Source organism: Phoenix dactylifera, chromosome 13, assembly GCF_009389715.1.
Source record: "Phoenix dactylifera cultivar Barhee BC4 chromosome 13, palm_55x_up_171113_PBpolish2nd_filt_p, whole genome shotgun sequence".
In the NCBI taxonomy this organism is placed as follows: Eukaryota; Viridiplantae; Streptophyta; class Magnoliopsida; order Arecales; family Arecaceae; genus Phoenix; species Phoenix dactylifera.
In genome coordinates this window covers 4,037,615-4,063,984 of record NC_052404.1, presented here as the reverse complement: position 1 = coordinate 4,063,984, position 26,370 = coordinate 4,037,615, and the positions used below count along the sequence as shown (strand labels likewise).

Sequence of the window (26,370 nt, the reverse complement as noted above, 5' to 3'; positions counted from 1 at the left end):
CAACCTCATCTCCCCTGCTGCCCCACCTTCATTCATCTCACTTCCACTGACCCTTAGGGTTGTGAGAAGAAAATATGTTGGAGTAGGATGATTTTTTTGTTAAGTAAATTATAAAAATTCTTCTAAGTTTAAAGATATATTATACCTACATCCAACAGTTTAAAAAATCTATACTTATTCTTTTGAGTTTTTTTCATCCAATATTTTAATCTATAATTTAATAAAACATTAATCAAACCGTTAAATCTTAAATAAGGCCCAAATATAATATTAAAAAAAATCAAAAATAACTTAAATATCCTTAAGTGAATAACAACCATCCAAAAATATAAAAAAATATGTGCATCCTCTTATTCATTCAAAAATAATTTTAATTTTTAATATAAGATAAATGATTTTATTAATGTTGTTAATTTAACTAGAATAAATACAGATTTTATAAACTATTGAATGTAAGCATAGTAAACGTAAACATCATATATATATATATATATATATATATATATATATAATATTTTTATTTATTATTTTTTTCTCTCTATTACCCGAGATGGAGCAAATTGAGGTACTTATTTTATTGTCTATTCTTATTATAAGCCAGAAACTTGTGCTAATAAAGAAAGGTAAAATAATAAGCATCTACAGCGAATAGTTGGATGGTTGAAGAATTCCTAATGTGTGAGATGGGGTAATTCGTGCAACGATAGAGGCGAGAAATCATCCTTCCAATTCTTTAAAAAAGAAATATACTAGGTCAGCAATACACAGAAAAACTTGCCATGCATCATTAGAATACGAAGGCATTCTTGCCACATGCGCGCGCGCACAAAAGAGAGGGAAACAACTTATGATTTTTTACACACATAAGAGAGAATTAACTTATATTTTGGCTTTGGTACTAGAAAATCTTATCAAGGTTTAGAAAAGAGAAGCTATAAATACATAAACGAAATCAACTCCTAAGTAAATCTGATACTTCTATCCTTCAATAATTAGCATTTGTTTCAACATATTTGGTTTCCATATTGTTAACCATATTGACAATGAAATAAAAAAAAATGATAATGTGCAATTTGGATGCAAAAGATAATAGGATCTAACAAGAACTAAATATTCTCTTTTATCCAACAATAGCAAGCATTATGACTCTATAACAACATAAAGGCAACCATTGTGTCAAATGCTGATTTCCTTTAACCCACCTATTCACTCACTCTGGTTTCAGGCAGTCGATGAAGAACAAAATATCTTCAGCTCCCAAAAAACAACTATAATATAGCTCTTATTAGATTGTAACCTGAATGCAAATGATAATGCAAACATTGAGCTATTAACTTTACCACTTATTATCCATAGGCCCAACAGCTACAGCAAAGGTAATACACATGACAAAAGCAGTCTGGCTGAAATTGCAAACTTAGAATTAAAATACCAAGGTTTTATTTACAAAAGCACAAAACCACAGCCAACTGTACAGAAGTCTAGCCGTCCTGGTTGAAATCAATAGCAAGCAACAAGAAAATTAGGACGCATGCATAATTGAAGCTTGCAATTGCTTTCATTCCATAAACATGACGAATTGGAACGGTCCAGTGTATAAGATCTTGAACTTTCTCCTAACTCTGTATTCATCCTTCAGTGTAGTTGCATCAGCCATCCACAATGCTGATTGACTCCCATTTGTGGCAGCTGATGAGTTGTCACTCTGCTGCTTAATGCACAAGTAATTGGCAGTTTATAGATTCATATGTTTCTAATCTTATGCTGATTGTAGTGTCATCCCCTTCTTAGCTGCTACTTTCTCAAAGTCTGCACAAGCCTCTGGTGTGTCTTCTTCACTAGGTGGCACAAGTTGCCAAAATAGAGGCAGATATGCCTCCCACTCCCTCAAGATTGCAGCACCTTTATTGCTCCCAGTTTTTTCCTTCAGGAAGTAAACAAAAAGGATCAAGTTACAGCATTGCCTGCAAAATTTACAGCACCAACATATAGCAAGATGTTAGGTCATCTTACAACATGGGCTTCTATCAGGCTTTTCAGCTGCATCTGTCCAGCTGGAGCAACCACTCTCTGAATCTTCACAATCTCCTTGTTGATCTGTTATAACAAATGGGAAGTGTGCAACTCTTTAGCATTTTATCATATACAAGGTTATAATATAAGCTTAAAAATGGCCCATTAAACACAGAACAGACACAAACAGTAAGCCTACTTAACCTTGAAAAGGATTTTGTAAGTTCATATGTCTACCTGTATTACCCTTTAGGGAATAGGTCCTGACCATACAGTTGAAGCCGTCAAGGGTTGATTTCAAAGGCTGACATTTTATCCTTTTATCCATTCATTAATTTCAAAAAATTTTGGTTACTAATGATAGGTGAACAAAGAGACAACTGCTTATAGCAATTGACATTAAATGTATTGTCTCAAATATCTGTCATGACATCCTCAACAAAGACCTGACATAGGGACACATCCATGCAAAGATCAATGCTGTTTATTGCAAAAAATATGACATGCATAATCCTGTGATTACAAGCAAAGATGAAGTTGAAAATTAAAATCGTAAATGACTGAGGAATGTCAAAATACTATAACTAATATACTTGCACAAAATAGGAATTTTGGCTTAGTTTTGTGTCTGTTAGTGGGGAGAGAGAGAGAGAGAGAGAGAGAGACTGTAAACAACTGAATTATTTTACCACTAGGATCTGTCTGATTATCCTTTATGAGTTTGCTATTCTATACTGATCAGATAAAAAGAATGAGAAAGTTTCTGACAAATACCTTAGGAATGAGAGTGTCATCCTCATCGAGGATATATGCCAGACCACCAGTCATGCCTGCAGCAACATTTCTGCCCACTCTATTGGAATAAAGAAGAAGAAGAAGAAGAAGAAGAAAGAGGAAATAAAAATATCTGTTAACAAATTTATTAAATTTCAAGTAACAGAAATATGGGGTAAAGAGATACCTACTTTCCAAGTACCACCACACAACCGCCTGTCATGTACTCACAACAATGATCTCCAGTACCCTCGACCACAGCTTCGGCAAGAGAATTCCTAACAGCAAATCGTTCTCCTGCTTTGCCTCGAACAAATACTTGACCACCTGTTGCACCATATAAGCAGGTGTTTCCTACTATAGTAGCATCCTCTGGGCAAAAGCCAGTACTCTCAACAGGAGTTACTACCAGCTCTCCACCAGCCATACCCTAGAAGAAAAGGTTCTTGGCTAGTGTTAGTCTACACAAGGAAAGCAGACGTAAGAAAGAGAAAATGATTCACTTGTACCTTTCCAACATAATCATTAGCTTCTCCCACCATTCGAATGTTCATTCCAGGAGTCAGGAAACAAGCAAAGGATTGTCCAGCACTTCCAGTAAAACTAGAGAAACGTACAACAGAATGTATTATTTAAACTTTCATAGGCTGCAAGCCATAAAGCCTAGAGCAATGTAAAAGGCCTAACGTACGCTATATTAAGCTGCCCTGCAAAACCTGTATCTCCATATTTCTTCGCAATAACACCAGCTATGCGGCCACAAACAGAACGATCAACATTATAGATTTTTATGGATTTGCTGACCTCTTTTTCATGTTCAATTGCCTCAGATATCTGCATCAAGGAAGAGTTTTATGGAGAAAGGTTGGACCAAGTCCAATGTTAACACCTAAATGGACAGTGTCAAATAATTTTAAGAGATGAAGTTTTCTATAAGAGGAGAATAGCTTGTGAAAATTAAGAAGTTAAGCTACCAATGCAATAGAGTTCCAAAGCAATCTACAACTGACATTAAAGATCGTATGAGATGAAAACCCTTGTATTAAAACAGAAGTTACAAAATGCAACTAAAGGGACTGATTCTTCTTTAGCTCAGCGTTTGTATTTGCAAGTAGAAATAGCACGTGGGATACTTAACAAATTAAATTAAAATAATGTTTATCCCATTTGTTAAGAGAGAGTCACCATCAAACTTACACCACAATATAAAATTATGCGAAACATCATATAACAAGGATAAAGTAAATGAGAGCAATCTTCAATAAAACATTTTGGATTGATGCAAAAAAAAGTCAGAAGAGGAGAAAATTTTGTTATTATTCAAAGAATAATTCAGAGAAGGGCCAGAGAATCCACATATAGTCTCAATTTGTAGCAAAAATAAGTAGAATGCCACAAGAGGCAATTTCATGGGTATCAAGGAATATATTTCGACATAAATTTTGATTTGAAAATATTGAGGACATGCATGTCAGATTAGTGACAAGTTTTAGTATTAGAGGCGAGATAAATTTCTAGTCATAGTAGTTAATACCAAGGGTTAGAATTATGACTTTATCTCAACAAGTTAGCTTACTATTTGATACTAGGAAGGATGAGTTATGGTACATGTTATTTGAAGATGATTTTCTATTGATTTGTGGGAAGAGTGCAACGCCAACCAGATTGGAACTAAGGTAGAAAGCCCTTATGGGTAAAGGTCTCAAAATTAGTGAAAAAAGATAGACAATGTGGAATGTAATTCCAATGAAATTGAAAATAAGCATAAGGCCTCAGTGAAAACAACTAGATGAGAACCCATAATGCAATCAGTTAAACAAATGTGCATCTCATAGACAAACGAATGGAAGTTTTTTTTAAGCAAAATGGTTACAAGCCACTTCATATTTCATTGATGGATGAAATGAGATAGGATCAGAGAGAACAAGAAAAGAGTGACAGAAAAACAAAGAACAAAGCAAAGGGGAAAAGGTAGAGAAGCCCAAACAATCCAACTATCGAAGCATGCAAACCTAGTTCAGAGATGGGCCAACCCACAAACAAAAAGCGCAAGCCCTGCAAAGCCCATAACGAAATGTTGGGTGGGCCTAAGTAGGTTGGTTCCTCTGCTCGAGTAATAATGTTGCTTGGGGTATTATACAGCTCAATAACTACGTGGAAAGCCAATTAAGACATACAGACAGACAAGCTATAACAAGACCTGTTTACATGGAATATCATTTAAGTAAATGTTCTCGTTTCAATTTTATTTGCTTGACATTACATGTAAATGAGTACCCCTCCAGTTAAATTCAGTAAAAATACTTCAAAATTCCAATTAACTCAAGAATAAAAATTTGATGTCCCAATTTTAGTCCAAAACCCTGATTTTTAGCTCAAGTCAAATTTCCAACTTTCAAATGCTATGGGATTTCTCAATCTTAAAGTTTCTCAAATCTTAATCTCCAAAGCATGACACCCAAAATGATGCTTAATAGAACTTAGCATTTCCATTGACTAGTCCATTTTTAGATTTTCTTATGCCTTAATAAATATGTATTTTTGAAAAATATAAGTTGGGGCATTACACCATCCCCATGTTGACCCCACTTTGTGGTCATACAAGGACCCTAGAGAGGATCCACCAGCCAAATAAAAAAAAAGGAAAAAAGTTGGGAAGAAAGGATAGAAGGGGAGAAAGGGAGAGGAGAGGGGAGGGGTAGGGGAGGTGGAAGAGGTTCCTTGGCCATGTAAGGCCAGGGATCCCAACCAAAATTCCTAGATCTTGTCTCTATAAAAACCTATAGAAAAGAATGATAGGAATATTATCCTTTGATGGATGATGATATCTAATAGAATTTGAATTGTGTGGATAAAGTGGAGAATCTCGCAGCAATGTCATGTGACAAACACATGTCCTAGTGATTTAGCCATATATTCACTCAAACAGCAATAAAGCCTCAATGTTATGGGCAATTTTGGATCAAATGTATAGAAGAAGAACTAAGCTAGCAATATGACTGTGATAACCACGATGATCCTATGTAGTATTTGTGGTAGAACCAACAAGCAGGGAACAAGAATATTACACGAGACACAAGAATTTTTGCACTGGTGTTGGATATAGGATAGAGAACTCATTTTATTAGTATGGACATGCGCAACAAAGACCCAAGAAGGTCCCAATAAGGAGAAATGCTAAAAGTTGTATCGAAGAGATTGGAAATAGTAAGGGAAGACCTAAGGTAGTATGATGGAAGTTGTAAAAATTGCTTGCAAAAGAGAGTTGAAACATTAAGGTGTTGCTTGATAGGAATTTTGGGCAAATAAGGATTCATGAGAACAACCCAAATGATTTCAGTTCTTCATTGTTATAGACGGATACAGAGGCAAAAAAATGATAGAACTTGATACTTACACATTACCATGACTTCAAATGTTATTTTAATAAACATATTTCATATGAAAATAATCCGTGTTTTGGAAAAAGAGAAACTCAGAAATTGTACCTACCTCAGGGTCAGAAAGTATAATGTCATCAAGAACAGGACCATTTGTATGAACATCCTGAATCCTTATTTCGGTGCTGCTACATTTTGGCAGTCCAACATTCTGAAAATTAAACATTAGATCCATGAGAAATCTGGAGGCCATATAAACAAAAGGTTAAGAAATTTAATTTTATGCCAGTTTTAAAATGCCTACCGATAAAATATAGCTGAGATCAAGGTGCTGGGTCTTCATCAAAGAGATGTGCTTTGGTTTCAACAGATATGTTCGGCCAATTATGTCATCCATCTTCTCAAAACCCAGTTGAGCCAAAATGCCTCTTACCTGACCAAACATTTAAAGCTCATTAACTACTATGATAACTTGTAACATAAATCTCCAAGATAAGATCAGGCACAGTCACCAAAGAAAAAATCCTTAGGTAAAGTATTCGTAAGTAGACAAACAAGGAAGCTAAATTATTTGCTAAAGTAGATATACTCCCTTTATCAAAAAAGACCAACGGATGATGGATTACCTCTTCAGCAACATAATAAAAGTAGTTAACCAAATCCCCAGGAACACCAGGAAAACGAGCACGAAGTTCTTCTCTCTGCACCAAAGTTAAAAAAGCTGTCTAGCAGGATATTTACAAAAAAAAAAGGGAGAAAGAAAAGCAAAACATTTTTTCTGCTACCTGACTGGCAACACCGACTGGGCAGTTATTTGTGTGGCAGATGCGTGCCATAACACATCCTGTAGCTATCATAGCGACAGAACCAAAACCATACTCATCAGCACCCATGGCTGCAGCCATAAGGACATCAACACCACTCTTGAATCCACCATCAACTCTCAAAATCACCCTTTCCCTCAATCCATTTTCAATAAGCATCTACAAAAATTATTAGGTTCATTACCTGGACATATAAATTCTACACAGAGAACATCAAATTGATTAGCTATATTGATTTAAAATACGCAAGACAAACCTGATGTGTCTCAGTTAAACCAAGCTCCCATGGCCCACCAGCATGTTTAATGGAGCTTATAGGGCTTGCTCCAGTTCCCCCATCATGCCCTGATATCTGTAACACAGACAAAACAGCTCCATCTTTTTCAAAATTACTTCCTTACTAGATGAAATCCAACACATGTTTTCATTCAACTAGATAAGCAGATTGAGATGAATATATGCAGAATATAAGTGAGTATCACAACTCAACAATAGCACATCAAAGGTGTGGCCCCTTTCTTTCTCTGAGTAATTCATCAGGACAAGCATTGGCGGAAGACCTCTTCATGATATTAGACATACTCGCTATGAATTAATTTTTTAAAAGCTGGTCTTGCACCTTGTGTAACATAGACAATCATGTCCAGCTCCTAGAATCTATGTCAGACATGTCTGAATCAGATGTCTATATGACACGTTAATGCCCATCATTTTTTTTCAATTGCAGCTCTTAAAATTTGTTAAGAGTGCTGGACTCCACCGATAATGAGTTTGACCCACTATAATGATGTTAAAAGCGAGATTTGTTCATTCTAGAGATTAGTTAAGAACATAAGCATTAAAATAATTCAATAATGTCATTCTTCTGAAATCGTTTAGCAAATTGAAAAGTTTGGAAGAGAAACATGAATATGCAAAGACCTTAATTATATATTTTAATTAAATTTTTTATGTACTCTCTGTCTCCTTTCCTCTCCCCTATTCAGATGCATGTCTGAATCCAATTGTCGTGCCCATGTTGCTGCAACGCTGCTTGTACAAGAATACTGACTGAAATATCAGTAAGTATATGGCATAGCATGTTGCCCTGTTGGCAAACTGCACATTATTCAGGGGAAGTTATCAATTTTACATATCATATTTAATCGAACTTGCCTTAATTATGTGGTCTATAGTTAAAATGATATTCAAGAAGCCGTTCATGTTATACAATCTTAGTGAAGTGACTTGTAGATATTAAAACATGAGATTTTCAGACTATAGCAGAAACTGCAGATGTAGCATGAAAAATAAACAAAAAGAAAAATAAAAACTAAGAAGACTTTTTCGGTGGTTACTTGGTCATTATTAATTTACTAATATAATCTTGTCTTGTAAAATCATATTATCGTGTATTACATTTGCTTGACATATAAGAGATCTATAGCCTACATATGTGCAGCATTATTAGCGCCTATACACTAGTCTCACATAACCAGTGCTCTAGTGCTACTATGCCTGCCCATATTATTTAGGTCCAAGATCGGAGGAACTGGTGCCGAGCACCATACCGATTCTCCGGCGGCATGACTCGGTATGGGCCCTGCTGAGCCTGTATCGAGAGAGGGACGGTACCATGGGAGACAAAGAGAGAGAGAGAGAGAGAGGGAGAGGGAAGTGAGGGAGGGAGGTTGGAGGAGGGTGGCAGATGCCGGCGGAGGCCGGCCGAGTCCGCGGAAAGTTAGGTTGCGGCCACTTCCCCCGTTTCAATTGAAACAGGCACGACGTTAAAAAAGTTGAGATTTTTAAGTGAAGTCGGCAAATCGAAGTCGGCAAACGATTTGCCGACTTCACTTAAAAATCGCGAAATTTTTTAAGGCTACGGCCAGACCCCTATTTCGTTTGAAACAGGAAAACCGGCCGCGGCCTTGCCTGTCGCAGCCCCCCCTCCTGACCTCTCCCTCTCCCTTCCTCCCCGCTCGCTCTCTCTTTCCTTCTCTGGCAACGGGTCTCATTTCTTTTGCCAGAACCGTACCGTTGAGCCACGAGTACGGTTTGGATCGGCCGGAACTGCCCGGTTTGGGACGGTTCCGCCGACCTTATTTAGGTCCATATATGTCATAATTTGGTGCAGCATACAGAGTATATGAGACAGTACAATGATTGATGCAGCCAGTATATGAGTTTTCCATAACGTTGACAGTACGTTTACATCACCCATACATAACGCAACATTAACCCAACAAGGAAATCTACAAGCATGCAAGACATTTTATGTGGGGCTGAGGACTTCAAAATTGTACATATATCTTTAGGCATCATATTGTTAGTAATGAGTATTATGTCGTAACCACCCAGAATATTATCATATGATATATTAATACTCAAGTATCACTTACCTTATTTTGATCACCCTAAGTCCTATATTTGATACCAGTGCATCACTATGATAGTACTACATGCTGTATTACCTAGCTAGTTATCGGTATGCATCATAGTTTTCTTATTGTAGGATATCATGTGCTTTCAGTTGTTGTTTTCCTTTATTTTGCACAAAACAGTACTTCAGTGCCTAAGAAGTTCAAATTGGTTTAAATCAAAAAGAAAGAAAACGCTATATATATTTCGACATGACAATTTTATATTAATAAACTGGCCTCTGAACTACTGTTTGACAGTGTGTTCCACGTGCTGGCATCATAAGTCACACAGTATGCAGTTCCAGTGCCTAACTGAAACTGGAATTATATGCAATATATGAGGACCACAGAGAGCAGGACCTTAGTGTTTGCAAAAGAGTATTTGAGAAGTAGGTGTATTGACCATCATCCTATTACATGAGTGTTTCAAGTTAACCCACTTTAGGAACTTTACCCCGGATTTCTTTACCTTTTAGTAATTGTGTAGCATTCCAGCACTTCTCCGCAAAATAGATGTCTGAGGCACATCTTTTGGTAATAAAAATACATTTCTCATACATGATCGACATGGAAAAGCAACTGAAGACTATGTGCAATAACACAATGCAGTCAGCTGTCATGCTCCCTTCACAATGGATGAATGGAAAATAAAATCTATGCCAAAGTTTCCTTACCGCAACCCCACAAGATATGGACAATTTTACACACCAACATAGAGTGAATTCATAATTAGCATTCTTAGGTTAGTCATGTTTCCAAGGAGTTACAGCATGGAAGTGAAATTCTGCAAATTATTTTCCAATATCATCTTATTTTGACTATATTTGCATGCCTTACCTAAAGAAAATGATTATTTTCTAACGCTAAATGCTTATGTATCCTTTATGCTCTGCTTCCATTACATCCAAGCTTAACTTCATTGATTATGCGGTCAATTGATAGATATCATTAAATCAATAGATAATCTCAATCTGTAAAATAACATGATGTTCACAATATTAGCAGCATACACCAGCACAAGGTATTGTCAAGTATGCAAAATTCCAGTTATCTGAGCAGTAAACAATTTTCATCTGGAACAAAAATCCTGCTTTTGGAGGCTTAAGAAAATTGTATAGATGAATTCCGGTTAATTCCTAAGGATAATGGGGAAAAAAAAGGAAAAGATAATAAATTGAGAGCCCACCAAGTGACTGAATGCTGATGCATTGTAAGAAATTAATATTAATGAGGAAATGAGAACCAGGAAGCTGTGATATATGATAGATGGGATAAGAACTGTTGGTTATTATTGTGGTATTAATAAATCGAAACACTATATAGGGCAAGAAGAATAAGGAATAGATAAATTTTGGAATATAATGCCAAAGAATGGCTCTAACTTGGCACCTGTATTATATCAGCATTGCCCTTAGCTACTCCAGAAGCCACAGTGCCAATTCCAGCTTCTGCCACAAGCTTTACAGATACCTTTGCCTTAGGATTGACCTACTCACATGTAGATTAGATTCCATATGCAGATAAGTATAAGCATGAGTAAAGCTTGAGAACATATTAATAAATTTTATTATTGCTGTTCCTTCTAAAGGAGTAACACTGGTTCTGAGGTAACAAAAGTCATGAGTGTAAATAGCCATAGAAAATGCATACTCTACCTGATGAAGGTCAAAAATTAATTGTGCAAGATCCTCGATTGAATAAATGTCATGATGCGGTGGTGGAGATATAAGTGGAACCCCAGGTTTCGAATTTCTTAGCCTGGCAATATAAGCACTAACTTTTTTACCAGGAAGTTGACCCCCCTCCCCAGGTTTTGCACCTTGTGCAATTTTAATTTCCAACTGGTCAGCATTGACTAAAAATGTTGGAGTGACACCAAAACGTCCTGAAGCAACCTGGAAGCACATACAGGAAAACATGATTACAAAAACTATAATAAAGATTTACCATGAAAATGTTGTCAAATTAAAAGCATAATGGATACAAATGGAACATGATCCTCATGATAAAAGGAGACCCTCTAGAGAAGATCTATTTATCACCTGTTTGATTGCACTGGTGGCAGTATCTCCATTCTGAAGACCCTTAAGGTGAGGAAGTGTTGCAGAATAGCCATCAACAACGTCTGTTAGTGGACGCCAACGAATCGGATCCTGCATAAAACTCACAATTTTTCATAAGCCTGTAAAATGAACTAATATAAAATGTAGCACATTTTTTATAAAATGCTTAAATATAAAAAGAAAATTGGACCTACCTCACCACCTTCCCCGGAGTTGGATTTTCCACCTAATCTGTTCATTGCTATCGCGATTGCTTCATGTGTTTCCCTTGATATAGCTCCAAGAGACATCCCACCAGTGCAGAAGCGTTGGACAATGGAGGATGCAGATTCAACTTTGCCAATAGGTATCGGTGGTCGGTCACTTTTAAATTCAAGAAGGTCTCGGAGAACCTATTAATGGAAAAATCAACAAAGTTGGCTGCATAGATCCTAGATGACTTAGAAAAAGAAATTAGCATCTGATGGATGGAGTTGAAAATCACAAACTCACATTAACAGGTCGATTTGCAAGGTGCTGTTGATAAATAGCAAATGCATTTTCACTTTTTTGACGAACTGCCTTATGAAGTAGTTTTGACATTTCTGGGTTATTTCCATGATATTCTCCTGAATTAAGTGAGAACATGAATAACATGTGTCAGCAAACAACTGAAGCACAAGTGTACCATATTCAGTCCAATCCCTGAATACATGAATAACAAAAACCACTAACAAGCTTTCTCAAACCTATTTTCGGTTTTGGACTAGCACATATAATGTGAAATGAGAAAATCAGAGGCCAAACATGCATATTATTATAAAAAGAACAATGCCTTAAAAGCCATACTGCTATCCAGCAACGTCAATTTAAGAAGTGGGAAATGAATCGGCATTGAAAAAAAAAGGACAAAATAAATAGTCCTTTGTTCCACTTACTTGGGTTGAGAGGTAAGTTGAATATCCCTTTTGGCCAAGAGAGCTACACAATTCCCTAAAAAATTCGTGGTTCAATGGAAATGCAGTCTAACAGCTAAAGTTTTGCATAATTTTGTTTAGCCAATTAAAACATCTGACAGGCTCGTTGATTGTTTCATGTAAACCACTTAAATAATATAAGAACAAAGAAGAAATACATTTGGAATATTTATACATTATTCTCCAAAGGCAGGATTCATCACCATATCTTTTTTGTTCTAAGAAAAATTTAATGCTGACTTAACATCTAGAGATCACATTCAATTCTAATGCTCATGATCAGTACAAATTATACACTAAGTTAAATAGATCTAAGTTATGGGAACAGCTTGGAAAGCAACAACCAGTACTTAGTATTAGGCTGGCAAACAAGCAAGCTGTTTGCATGCTAGCTCGAGTTCCACTCGCTCAGTTAAGAAATAAGCCAAGCTAGAGCTAGGCTTAGCTTACTTGAGCTAAGGTTGAGTTAGCTCAAAATACTAAGATATATATAAGTTACATATTTATATAGTATTTTAATTATCATTATCCATACAAATGACAGATAATATAATTATTTTTATAATTATTCATTATACATTAATATAGATTATGTAGAATAAAAGGAATTATAACTATAAGAATAAAATATAATCAGAATTATCATTCCAAACTACATAAATGAAAGCCTCAAATATTCTTAAATTTGGACTATATTTCTTAAACAAGCTGTTCATGAACAAATCATGCTGGGCTCAAAATTAAATAAGCTAACTCAAACTTTGGTTACACATAAAATGAGTCGAGCCAAAGCTAGGCCTGTCTCAGCTCGCGTTTGGCTCGTTTCCACCCTACTTAGTACCAAACCAACTTACATGCCTGCTTAATGACACTTCCAGCCCCCTCTTTGACCACAAATTATCAACTTAATCATTTAACATGGTATATAGATGCTTCCTAGGCACTCTCACTTTTGAGAGAAATCATCAGGAATTGGAACACTTATGTAGTCTGACTAAAAGGAGTCAGAATGTTTACGACAGATTAATGGCATAGTATGATCTTGCCCAACATGACCATGGGGATTGATTAAATTATGTGATTCAGAGCAGGTTCTAGGACGTTTAACATCTTGGATTGGAGTAAGAATAAAGGGTAAGGCCTACGAGAACATGAATGAGAGTTTTGAAAAAAAAGATGATTTGCAAAAGGTTGAGTTATTGAATGATGTGGCCCTTAATTAGAGCAAATTACATCGGTGAAGTCAGCTAAAAATCCATTAAGCATTTTATTTTCAGATGTTTTGTTTATGATTCTAGTTCGAAAGATAATGATAAAAAAGATTAACAATGATTCCTTTCATGACAATTTTCACAAGATTATAGAACTTCAGGAAAATAACTAAGTATGAATATCATGTTTTAATTTACTATTCCCTTTGATGATTGTCTTTTCCTATGTATTTTCTCTTTGACTTTCTATCTGAAGAAAAATATGTTGAGCATTATGGCATTACTTATTGTTTATGAATAACCAAAAAAGATAGAACTTAGCGTAAAATCCTCCACTATTGGACTAAGCTTAAAGTGAATCAAGTCACTCTTTTGGTTAGATTTAATATTATAGCAAAGATCAAGACAATGTGCTTCTATTTTAAAGTTGATTCTCCTTCATACATGATAGATACATAAGAAAATATACAATGACACAAGAGAGAGATGACGAAAAGGAGTCCTTTTATCCACACCAAACAAGTAGGATGCCGACCACACAGTGTGGATTTTGTGGGTACAATTCACAGATTCAAGCTTCACCTTGTATGGAATAGAATCCATCTACCATCATCTTCTACATTTTCAGTCTGTAGTAACGAAATGCTAACCCAATGTTTCTACTTAAATCAGAAAAAAAAAAATGATCTGAATTTTACAGCAACAAATACCAACTTGACATTGATAAATGAAAAACATTTGGACAAACTAATTAAAATGTTCTTATGTCAAACATACAGTAAAACAAATACTACCTCCTGGTCGGAATTGAATGAACCCAAAGTTTTCTAGCCTCTTAGCTGTATCCTCTGAGAAAGCCTTCACCCAAAATGACAAGGTTTCCCGTGCCAACTTCAACAAATAAAAGGACATTCATAAGAAACAACATGAATAATAAGCATTCGATAATCAATAAAATTTGTTTTTGAGAATGAAAAAAATATTATAGATATTAATAGACTCGCAAAACAAACAAATAATAAGCAATATACTGTACTCCTAAAAAATAATACCCACCATATTATAATTATTTCATTTACACTGATTATGTTATCTTTTGGCCTCAAAAAAAGGTTATGAGCCTGAACCTAAAATTATAAATCCTTTTTACATAAAAATACATTAATCTAAGGGAATGACAAATGATTTTTGTCAAGCTTCTCTTTGCATTATTAAATATTGATGCTCCACAGACATCAGCACATTGCATGAAATCTTAGTTTGCTGAAACAAAGTGTAGTCAATACTCGGGAGATTTCAGTTTTAGTATTCTTGGATGTTTTTGATGACTTTCTAAAATTTTCTTTCCATACCCTCTAGCCCTAATTTGTGTTGACAAAAACTTGTATGATCATTTTGCATTGTTGAGTTATCCTAGAAAGCCTTATTGCTTTCGTGAGAATTCACCAATTTCCATATAGCTGAGTTCTTTTCATAAATTTGCGTTGACAAGTACTGTTAGGACTGCCTTTTATTGTGACCTGGTCGGAGCTAAACATGCTACACCAGAAATTCTGCTTTAAATAAACACGAATCAAATCACAAGTTCTCAAAGCATTAGTTCACATATATGTGAATGAAAGATGCATCAGGATTCACGAAAATGCAGTGTCCCTCTGTTCCCGTCAATTTTTAAATATAGACACCTAGAATGGTACTTCACCCTTATATATCATATGAACATACTAGTGATAAAAAAGGGAATCCTAGTGCACAAGGCTCCCGCCACTGTGGGGTCTTGGGAGGGTCAAAAGTCTCATGCATGCAGCATTACCCCCACATGTAGAGGGGCTACTTCCACATTTCGAACACGTGATACCCAATTTACAATGGAGGAGCAACCTTACAATTGCGCCAAGGCCTGCCCTCTGTGAACACATTACAAAATATGCTTATAAAATGCCTCATCATACAAAGTCTCCAACAAGATTGGATTAACTTTTCCATGAGAGGTTTCTCGGACAAGAGATATACCACTGAAAAAACAACATCCCACCCACCTCCCCCCTTCAAACAGAGGGGAAAAAAGAACCAATATAAGTTCTAGAAGTATGATTTACAATTGAAACAAACATATCATATATGATCGTGATGCTACAAGGATCCCTCTCATCCCTCAAGTATTGTTCTATTTCTCGATCATGCAAGGATTACTTGTCATTTCTTTCATGCACTAAGTGCACTAAAAGAGACATAAGAATGCCTTCATGGCTATATATATGTATGCAAATATGTATCATAAATAACATGATTAATGTGCTATATCTTTTGTCGATGCATTGTTCCAAGAAAAGTGACCTCACACTTGATCATGTTCATATATTCTAATTTACTTTGATGGGATGTCCCCTACAGAATTACCTTTGTTTTTTACAGAAAACAGAGCAAGGACAAAGGTTATTTTGAACAATATATAAATCCATGCAGTTACCATTTTAATCATATATAATGGAATTTTGAAATGTAAAAGCAGCAGCTTTATCATGTAGACATAAGAGCTTAGGGGTCTACTCAAGAGTGTAAGTTACCTCATCAAGAGTTAGACCACCTATTTTAGATACACTTCCACGAAAAGCGATATCAACAATTTCTTGTCCAAGGCCATATATTTCAAATATTTGTGCCCCACAATAACTGGAGGAAATAAAACAGATAAAACAGCATTGAGGAGACTATTGATGAACAGAAGGATGATGTTATAATAATGAAATTAAATTCAAAAGTGACTTCATTCTATCTTTTTAAAAACCTTGAAAGCAATGAGATGCCCATCTTTGAAAGAATCTTAAGAAGACCAGATTTTACAGCCTGAAAAAACATAGCATTTCAACAGCATTAGAACAGAAACAAGAGATAAAGAAAAACTTGCCCAAAACATATAAACAGAAATCATTTAAGAAAAAAAAAAGAAGAAAAAACAGATTCCATGATAGCAACAATGTTTAAAAACTTTTATGCTGCAAGAAATTGTAGGCATGTTTGAAGAACAGGAAAAACATTGAAGATGAAGGCAGATGCATCAAATTATTGATCCATTGCTAATAACTACTTTATGTACCAAACTAAAAGATCCACAAACAAGATATTGAAAAGAAAACCCTTTAGACAGCTTGTAGATTTCACTGGAATAAGAAAATCATGAATCATATATGCAAAGGATACTTGAACTATCACAATGAAACCATGCTGTGCTTTTGGAATGTGCCCTTCTGAACTGGCTTAATGCAATAGTGATGAAAGAATATAATATTTTCACTTGTAACAGATATACAAACCTTGCAAAAGTTCCTTTGAGCCTGCTCGATTGATACAGTAGGCATCTTTCCGTTCCGCATCATATTAGTAGTTTTTGTGCTCAGCCTCCACTGGCGGCATGTTTCTAATGCCAAGTATGGGCATACAGCACTGAGAAGTACATGAAACAAGATGGTGTTAACTGAAGTTGTCACATGTTAGCATGGGATATATTACAAACTAATAACTCAATCCTCTGTCATATATAATAAAAGTTCAATAATAAACAAAAGGAAACAAATGAAGAAGCGGCAGCATGAACCACCACATAATGGATCAAAGCATCAGATTTTTCAATTTATGTCACTGAGAGGAAATAATGTCCCTCATGCAGCAATAACAGCATAAAAGTTGGTCCATTGTTGTGTGAGATCTGCCACCTAAAGTTGAATGTCAAGAGCAAAGTTCTGTAGTGTGGAGTCAGGTCATTGACAATACAAGCACTGTCACCAGATGGGTAGGATCAGTGTTGGTTTTCCTTCCTGGAGTAGGAGTTTTGAGTCATAATAGCCAGGTTTGCTTGATAGGTATAGAATTAGTATTGACTTATTTAATATTTGGAGTCTTTAGACCAAACATAGAAGAGCCCTATAACAAATAGGTTAGTTTTTATTCATGGCATTTTTGCAGGCCTGTTGAAGTGTAGCGAGTGAGATTTAAAGCTATGTGGATAGTTGGTCAGTCAATTGGAAGTGTAGAATTATCAGCCTAGTTTTCACCTTGTGGTCTAACATGGATTTCAATGGCTAACCTTTTGGCAGTGTAGCCAAATGCACAATATTGGCATACAAGGAACTGAGAAGAGTAAGACACAGTGAGGAGAATGACTTATCAGATGGCCAACCACAAGACTCAACATGTTTGGCCAGCCTTTGACACAGCGGTTCAAGTATGCATTTGCTAGGTCCATGACATGCACATCAACCATTATAAAGGTGTTGGCTCTTCTGGTGACTGGTGACCATTTATCATTCATGGAATCAATGACTTATCAACTAATTGCAAACTGAATTATCAAACATATGAGCATCTAGGAAAGAGAAGGGATTGACATTTTAAGACAAAAGGAACTCCATAGCAAATCATATGTGAAATGTTCTGCAAATATAGAACAGAACATACATGAAAATTTAAGCATACATTAGAGGTGATTAATATTGAAAAAAATATACCAAAATTTCTGAGCTTAGGTTGTTTGATCAACACTTAATATATGAGGAAAAAATACTTCTCAAAGCTTATTGTTACAGAATTAAAACTGGATCGTTCACCTTATTAGGGCTGATTTCACAATAATGGTACTATGGCAGACTGATTTAAGATGGATTCGCAATTGGCAGCAGGGTGCATTAGCTAAAAAATTTAGGAAGTTTCAAATGTAAGGAAGACATTCTATTACATTTAGAAGGAAATAAATTAATGGGGATTTCAAGATTTCCGAAAGGCTGATTTGACAACATAGTGGCTAGCTTGTGTCTAGTTTTGCAAGTTTTGAAAGAAATATTACACAGAGATGATAAATTCTTAGGTGAAAAGTTTCTTCAAGATGATGAGGTTCAACAATGCCCAACAATTTATTTAGATTTTTAGCAATTCATGTCCAGTGTACCAGTTACATTTGCTGGACAGGGTTATTCAAGGACTTGATAAAGTGAGATTGAAGGTTGCTGGGAATCACAAGCAGTGCTAAACTGCTAATGGCTGGTCAATAACAGTTTATACAACCATTATCATGTTATGCGGCACTAGGAAACAACAAAATATTGACACCTGCTGGCTAACCACAGAACTTCTAAGGACTTTCTTATATGAATATATAAAAAACTAATGAGATCTATGACAAGCTCGGAGGTAAATGATAAAAGGATATATATAAGATCGTAAGAGAAAAACAGAACTTTGTCATGTCAAAATACTTCAATGATATACAGGAACACAGCTTGAGTTTAGGGCTGTCAAGCAAAGGAGCTGCTTGCAAGCAGCTTGTGTTTGGCTTGAAATTCAGCTTAACGTTGGCTCGATAAACTAGCAAACGAACAGAACATACGCTAGGCACAGCTTGCTCGAGTTCAGCTTGATAAAGAGAAAATAAACAAATATAGTTTGACATTCATATGTACACACATCATACGTTAATATGATCTCAATCTTCTTTTGAAGGCACCTAATCCTTCCTATTGCAAAATCATTGACCCAATAACCTAACACATGTCACGAGTTACGATCAAACTAATTTCAGGAGGCAAGATGACAAAATGTCCAAGATAAATGAACATATGAGATATGACAATTATTGAAATATCAACAACATTTAGGTTCTTATATAATCTTATAAAAGATTCACAAAGTCTCTGCACTATAGCACATAGAAGTACAAGTAAAACTCTATCATAAACCAAATCCTTCTACTAGATGTTACAGGCTGCATGAAGCTGATAGAAGAGTGATTAACAGATAAAAAGAACAAATTTTACAATTAAATAACGTAAAAAAAATCCAAATATAGAAGATAAGACCTGGCCCCATATCCAATTAAACATGCAAATTGGTGGGTGCTGAAACACTGAGCAGTATCGGCAACAATAGAAGCTGACATCCGCAATCCATTTTGAATCAGATGCTGGTGGACAGCACCAACAGCAAGAAGTATTGGGATAGCAGGACGAGTTGGTTCCTGACAATCATACACATCCAGTGATTTAAAATGAGAAATTGATTGCACAATCATTCAGAGAGCATAAATTGAATAACTCTAACAAATATATAATAGGAAAGATCCCTATGCACCTTTTTCCATGGAGACATGAAACAAGATTTGTCAGCAGGGAAAGGAATAGATATGATATGTCCATAGGAAACATTAGTCAATAATGTGCATGACACTCAAACATATCACAGTAAACATGTCATACATGAATTATAATAACATGTGTCAATGAGAAGAATTCTACATGAATTAATGAAAAAAATTTAAAAATCAAATAAATATACAAATATTTCTTCAACACATGGCGCACATATCATTTTGGTACCCGTCTGAGGCTTGCATATTAATTCTACCATGTTGTATCAAGATGACACTTAATGGAAAGAGACCAACTTTGGATGCACTACTTTGTTCATTTTCATCTTATCACATGCCAATTTTAACATATAGTTGTTGTAGTTATGTTGTGAATAATTTAGCATAGTTTTAACAAATTCCTAGAAATCTAGCAACATGTCATCATATATATTTGTTTCTATTTAAGATGAGCATGGTATGACTTCAACTCATTACAGGATATAACAGCAAGCAACTATTTTCACACATAATATAACTTAAACAATCTTTAAATTTACAGGTTAACATGCTATAGGTACATGTATGGATAGTACAAGTATTGGAGGGCATTTATATACTCCTGTTTACATTAATTTCTAGCCTCTAATCAGATGTAGAATGATAATTTTTTGTTGTTACCACATTCAATCCATTAATCGATCATTTTGATCATCAAAAAAGCCAAAAAAAAGTTATCTCTGGATCATCTGGAAACAAAACAAGAATGTTCAACAAATCGAGATGGTTGAGGATGAGTTTGGCAGGGGAAAGGAAGGTACATACCTTGCCAATACATATTAGCTTATATCAGCATATCAAACATGTTGAACCATATGGACCACTAATTAGCAATATGGGTCAATTACAGATGGTACAAAGGTGTGAGATCTTCATACCATATCTATAGCCTGCTAGCTCAGTATGTATCATAGGATACTGTAAGGTATGCGCCATCAGGTTAATCCTTGACATCTGCCTTATATCATACCATTTCCATCTGCACTATTATTAAACCTTGTCAACTGAATACTTTCCAAGTCTAGCAAAACAAGAGGGTCATTGCATAGTTGCATGGGCTTAAACTGTGAGCAATAACATAAGTCAACCTACTCAAAAACTGGCCTTTAGGTTTGAGGGCAAGCACCTGTATTGCCCAAAGTTGCCTTGGCCAAAAATTCAATGTCAACTTCAAGTGTTGAAAGATGGTCACCTCTATGGAGTTCTCCAAACTTAGAGCTTAGCTCCATACTAGATCCATTTTGATTACAGAATGTGGTGATAATGATGATGACGAGAGGGCTATACATAGCATGGAGTACGCAATGCACAAAGATGCTTATATAAGTCAACATCTTTGCACCGTATCTTATGGTTTTCAGAGAGAGCATACCAGGCTTCAATCATTTCAACTATCAACAGAGGGAGAACAGCCTTTGATCTGCAATTGCATTATGTTTGTAAATGGATTAAAGGCAAAATCTTGTATGGTGGGATCAAGGTTCGCAGTACCAATTTCAGTAGTCGTACCAGCACCCAACAAATATATTGTTAGTATGGTCTGGTTCTTGGGACTGACATTTGGTATGAGGGGGCATACAAAGTACTGATTTGCTACTAGTTCGAGTCAGTACAGAGAGTACTGCAAAAATTACCACTCACTGATGGCTAGGGTATGCGATATATACTTTCAGCTCTAGACAAAAATTACAGTGAAATGAGACCAATATAAGCCACTTTCTGATATGCTTCATCTAAGATTTATGCAAATTTAGTCCACGGTGTCAAACCCATATCACACTTTGTTGATTTAACTAAGCTGAAAAATAACACTTACATCCTTTACAGCTTTACCTTGCTTTTTTGTATGAGTCTTCGTATCTAGAATTTTCTATATAGAAAGACCCAAAAACTTGTGCCTCTCACTGATCAGGGGACTAAAAACCTAGCTTTATACCTAATTACCTATGCCTTTTACAACAGAAATTGTACTACAATTCAACAAGTACTTACATACTTCAAGCATGGACACTAATTAGCGCCCGTTTGGGTAATCCAGCAGGATTTGGGCTCAATTTCCTGCTGGATTTGTGGATTGGGAAGCTGATTGAGCATGGCCCATACCAACCCAACACCCTGCAGCCCAACCCTACAGAAAGAAGAAAAAGAGCACCATGGAGCTTTTTCTTCTTCCTACAGACCACCAGATCCAGAGGCTGGGTTTAGGCCGGGACTTTGGCAAGCCCTCAAAAGATGCAGGCTGGATGGGCCACCAAGCTCAATTCTTGCAGGCCCTTACGAGGCCTTAAAGCCTCTCTCTCAAGGTTCGCCGGACCGATGGTACCGACGTACCGGTAAGCACCGGTATCAGTACAGAACCGGTTGGAACCGGTACCGAATCGGAGACGTGCGCGGACGTCAAAAAAAAAATAAACAAATAAACAAATGCGCGTGGATGTGTTAAACGCTACTCTGTGGCATTAAATGGCCCACGCGAGCTGGCAGCCCGCGGTGAATCGCGCTCGGGCGCGATTCCTGCGCGGGTATTCGCGCACAGGCGCTATTCTCCTCTCGCACGTCCAAGCGCGATTCCCAAAAAAAATCACTCAGCGTCCGCGCGCGGACACATTGAATGCCACAAATGCCACTCTGTGGCATTGAGTGGCTCATGCGGGCTGGAGCCTGCGTGGGCGCTCTTCCCTGCGCGTGGGGAAAATACGTTTGGGCCGGTGCGAACCGGCCCGGTTCGCACCGGTACAAGTACGGAACCAACCGGTTCATACCCAGTTTGGGTCGAAACCGTTTTTATATGCTATACCGTATCGGTGCCTGTCGGCATCGACTCGGTACAGATCCTGTATTATCATGATACAAGGTCGGAGGAACCAGTACCGGGCACCGTACCTGTTCTCCAGCAGCAAGTCGGTACGGGCCGTGCTAGGCCCGTACCGATAAGCGAGGGCACGATACTGTGGGAGAGAGGAAAAGAGAGAGAGAAGGAGGAGAGAGTCAGCCCGTACCGATGAGCGAGGGCATGATACTGTGGAAGAGAGGAAAAGAGAGAGAGAAGGGGGAGAGAGGGAGGAAGGCGGATGCCGGCAGAGGGTGGCGGACGCCGGCAGAGGCCGCAGCCGGTTCTCCTATTTCAAATGAAATAGGGGTCCAGCTACAGCTTAAAAAATTTCGCGATTGTTAAGTGAAGTCGGCAAATCACTTACCGACTTCACTTTTAAAAATTTTAAAATTTTTTAAGCCGCAGCCGGACCCCTATTCCATTCGAAATAGGAGAACCGGCCATGGCCTCCTTCAGGCCCCCGCGGCCTCCGCCGGCCCTCTCGACCTCTCCCTCCGTCCCCTGCTCGCTCTTTTTTTCTCCTTTTCCGGCTCTGGCAACGGATCTCGTTTTCGTTGCCGGAACCATACCGCTGAGCCGCTGGTACGACTTGGATTGGCCGGAACCGCCCAGTTCGGGACGGTTCCGCCGACCTTGTCATGATATTGACATAAAGAACTAAAGAAGCTCTTTCTCTGTTAACCCAGTAACAAATGGCAGAAACCTCAATCCACATGATGAGAAGGCAGAAAGTCTAAACATTGTTTGAAAATTTGCAGAAATTATGAAAAGATTACATGCAATTTAAATAGGACTATAACTGAAAGATAAATGGAAAAATAAATTAAGAAAATAGTCATATATATGGTAAATAATACTCACCAGCTCCTCAGTACGATCAGAAAGTACAAGAAGTTGGGAACCATTTCGAACAGCTTCATCAGCTGCTTCACAGAGTTCCACTAATGTTCTTTCCAGTGAACCATCTAAGCCCCTCTGAATATCAAAATATGTTGGCAATACTTGAGGCTTTAAATTTGAATCCTTCATCAACAAATCAAGTTCCCCTTCATTCAGCACAGGACTCGGCAAAATAACCTGAACAATACAATAATATCATAATAAGATGCAAAAACACAATAACATGTTATCTAGAACAGGATTCAAATAAATAAGGAATAATTTCCAGGATACAAATTCAGTTATTATGTCAACAAAGAGTTACATACCTGAGCAGCATTCTCAGGTCCAACCTCTAAAATATTTCGACGTTTTCCAATATTGACCTCAAGAGCCATAACTAAGCCTTCTCGGAGGGGGTCAATCGCAGGATTTGTAACCTAAAATGATGACCATGTATAAGAACATGAGTACAAGGAACAAATAGACAATAACATTTTATGATATTTGAATAATATATATTACAATAAAGAGATAATTACAAAATCATCTATCCAAAGGAGATGGAATTACCAAGGCTGGATACAACTGATACTGCAATAAGACTTGAGGCATGCTAATAGGTTAATATATGCATGAGTAAAAAATGCAACTTAATTACTGATGCCACAAAAACTCAATTTTGGAAGGCATGCCACTAGGCTAACGTAGAGATACTTACTGGCTCATGCAGAAAGTCAAATGGTTTCAAGCATCCAATCAAACTTCTATATCACTATATATATTCACTTCATATTGGTGGATATTAAACTTGACAAATGATAAATAGTGAGAAAATTGAGAAAATTTTGGTCATGGCCTCTCGAAATACTCAACAAATCATTCTGTTCATTTCTTTTTGAAAAAAAATGAAATAGTAATAATAATAATACTCACCAAAAATGTTTAGTAAGATCAATTAGAAAATTTGCAGAAATCTAGATAAGACCAAGAAACTAACTAGAATGTGAACATTTATTTAATAATGTAAGATATGCAAGTACCATCACTGCTATACACAATGCAAACTACCATCTTGACTAGTAGACACATGGAGGCATAATATGCACTGTGCCGACGTTATTCCAGCATTACATGCATGGTTTTGTTGCATGTCAATGCTTGGCACAAAGCCCTGCCAAAGCTGGCCAAGCACTGGCATAAGAAAGCACATTACAGTATTTGTCATGCCAGCACCAACCATGAGCACACAAGTCCTTCATATATGAGTAGCAATGCCAACCCAAATAATTACAACAAGGTTCAATGGTTGTACTTATGGCCCACAATGGTTAGTTATCGTGCATGACACTATGCATCTCAGTTTACTTCTATAAGTACACTCACTTTCCAATAAATGACTAAGAAAGAGAGAAGCAAGGTTTTCCGTACTGGTCGGTACCGTACCATACCGATATTGAACTGGTATGCAATTGTACCATACTGATACTCCGTATGCCTTGTCGTCTCATACCATATTGCGTACCGACATTGTAATAGGATGGTACTGGTACAGGGTCTAATACGGAGACGACAAACCTTGGCAAGAAGCATATAAACAAAAGAGTCTATTTATTAAATTTATTGCAAACAATATTATTGATGGGATAACAACCATTTATCAAGTGCTCCTTCATGTTCAACCACATGCATCTTGTTTGCTTAGCACTAGTATGAGAATAACCCCAAGAACAATAACAATGCGAATGTAGTTTGAATGCAATATCAATGAGAAATAGGAGGAAGAGACAAAAACAAGGACATTTTGCTTCTGTGTAGTAATAATGATGTACGCCTCATACTATTGTGCATATGTGCCATTATTCACCTTAATCACTACTTATCATCAATGCGCTCCCTTACTTTCTCCATTCATTCAGGCTATCTTACAAAGTTATATATGGATATAGTAATGGATTATTTAAAATTAATGTTTTTTTGAAGATTGTAAAAACATCCTTTTTACGTTTTCAAAGTGAGCTCCATGTGCGCAGGAACTTGTAAAGTAATATTGGATAAATTCACAACAAAATTAATTGTTTCCCAGTGATATCGATGTTAAAATTTACAATCAAGGAAGCAAGAAGTTCACTGCAAAGTAGCAGAAGTGCAAATATTTACAGCATTTAGATGACCCCTGACATTAGCAAGTTTAGCATTTTGAGTATAACAACTGCAAACAGGTGTTATCGTATGTTAAAGCAATATTTATTTTAACAAATAAATATCAAACTCATTGGTAAACATCTCTTGTACCTAGTGGGCAGAAAAGATCATGCTGGATTAGTAGTTAATTCATTTTAGGCATATCAAACTGACCTGGGCAAAGCGCTGCTTGAAATAGTCGTAAATCATATGTGGTTTCCGAGATACGACAGCTAATGGAATATCATCACCCATGCAAAATGTCGGCTCCTTCCCTTGGGAGGCCATTGTCTCAATGACCATCTGAACATCTTCACTTGAGTAGCCAAATGCCCTGGTTTTACCAAAGCAAGTAGTTCAAGAAAAGGATCATATATTCAAAAAAGAAAAGTAGATGATTTAGGAAGAAAAGTAAATTCTAGTTTTATCATTAAAGAATTATAGTAACCTAGCTCTTAGACATTGCTTTGGGGTAAAAACATCTCTTTAGGTTGATGCAAACATGCATATGAGATGGAAGAGCATTTTCATGAGAATACAAAATCTCAAAATAAATCAAACTATCTAAAAGCTGATGTTATGTAACATCAACACATCTTATTAATGGATGCACACAAGCAGGCACACATGCAAGGGCATGCTCAAACATGCATTCCCAAGTAGGGCGCAAGTTCACTAA

At 36.6% G+C, this 26,370-nt stretch overlaps 1 protein-coding gene across 1 annotated transcript in view; it reads right to left on the bottom strand.

The window, feature by feature from the left end:
- Window positions 1–1,298: 1,298 nt before the first annotated feature.
- The window catches only part of LOC103701654 (ferredoxin-dependent glutamate synthase, chloroplastic), a 48,498-nt gene continuing 23,426 nt past the window's right edge, over window positions 1,299–26,370 (bottom strand). The window contains exons 10-33 of the mRNA XM_008783801.4: window positions 25,866–26,025; window positions 23,837–23,947; window positions 23,490–23,705; window positions 19,470–19,627; window positions 16,935–17,064; window positions 16,409–16,467; window positions 16,188–16,293; window positions 14,415–14,511; window positions 11,946–12,061; window positions 11,648–11,845; window positions 11,433–11,543; window positions 11,046–11,285; window positions 10,780–10,878; window positions 7,248–7,343; window positions 6,953–7,150; window positions 6,794–6,868; window positions 6,472–6,600; window positions 6,280–6,378; window positions 3,479–3,621; window positions 3,297–3,390; window positions 2,979–3,217; window positions 2,788–2,866; window positions 2,014–2,097; window positions 1,299–1,924 (exon numbers count right to left, since the gene is read on the bottom strand). Of these exons, the coding sequence (XP_008782023.1) occupies window positions 1,760–1,924; window positions 2,014–2,097; window positions 2,788–2,866; window positions 2,979–3,217; window positions 3,297–3,390; window positions 3,479–3,621; window positions 6,280–6,378; window positions 6,472–6,600; window positions 6,794–6,868; window positions 6,953–7,150; window positions 7,248–7,343; window positions 10,780–10,878; window positions 11,046–11,285; window positions 11,433–11,543; window positions 11,648–11,845; window positions 11,946–12,061; window positions 14,415–14,511; window positions 16,188–16,293; window positions 16,409–16,467; window positions 16,935–17,064; window positions 19,470–19,627; window positions 23,490–23,705; window positions 23,837–23,947; window positions 25,866–26,025 (3,202 nt within the window). The 3' untranslated portion in view covers window positions 1,299–1,759. The remainder of the gene's footprint in view (window positions 1,925–2,013; window positions 2,098–2,787; window positions 2,867–2,978; window positions 3,218–3,296; window positions 3,391–3,478; window positions 3,622–6,279; window positions 6,379–6,471; window positions 6,601–6,793; window positions 6,869–6,952; window positions 7,151–7,247; window positions 7,344–10,779; window positions 10,879–11,045; window positions 11,286–11,432; window positions 11,544–11,647; window positions 11,846–11,945; window positions 12,062–14,414; window positions 14,512–16,187; window positions 16,294–16,408; window positions 16,468–16,934; window positions 17,065–19,469; window positions 19,628–23,489; window positions 23,706–23,836; window positions 23,948–25,865; window positions 26,026–26,370) is intronic.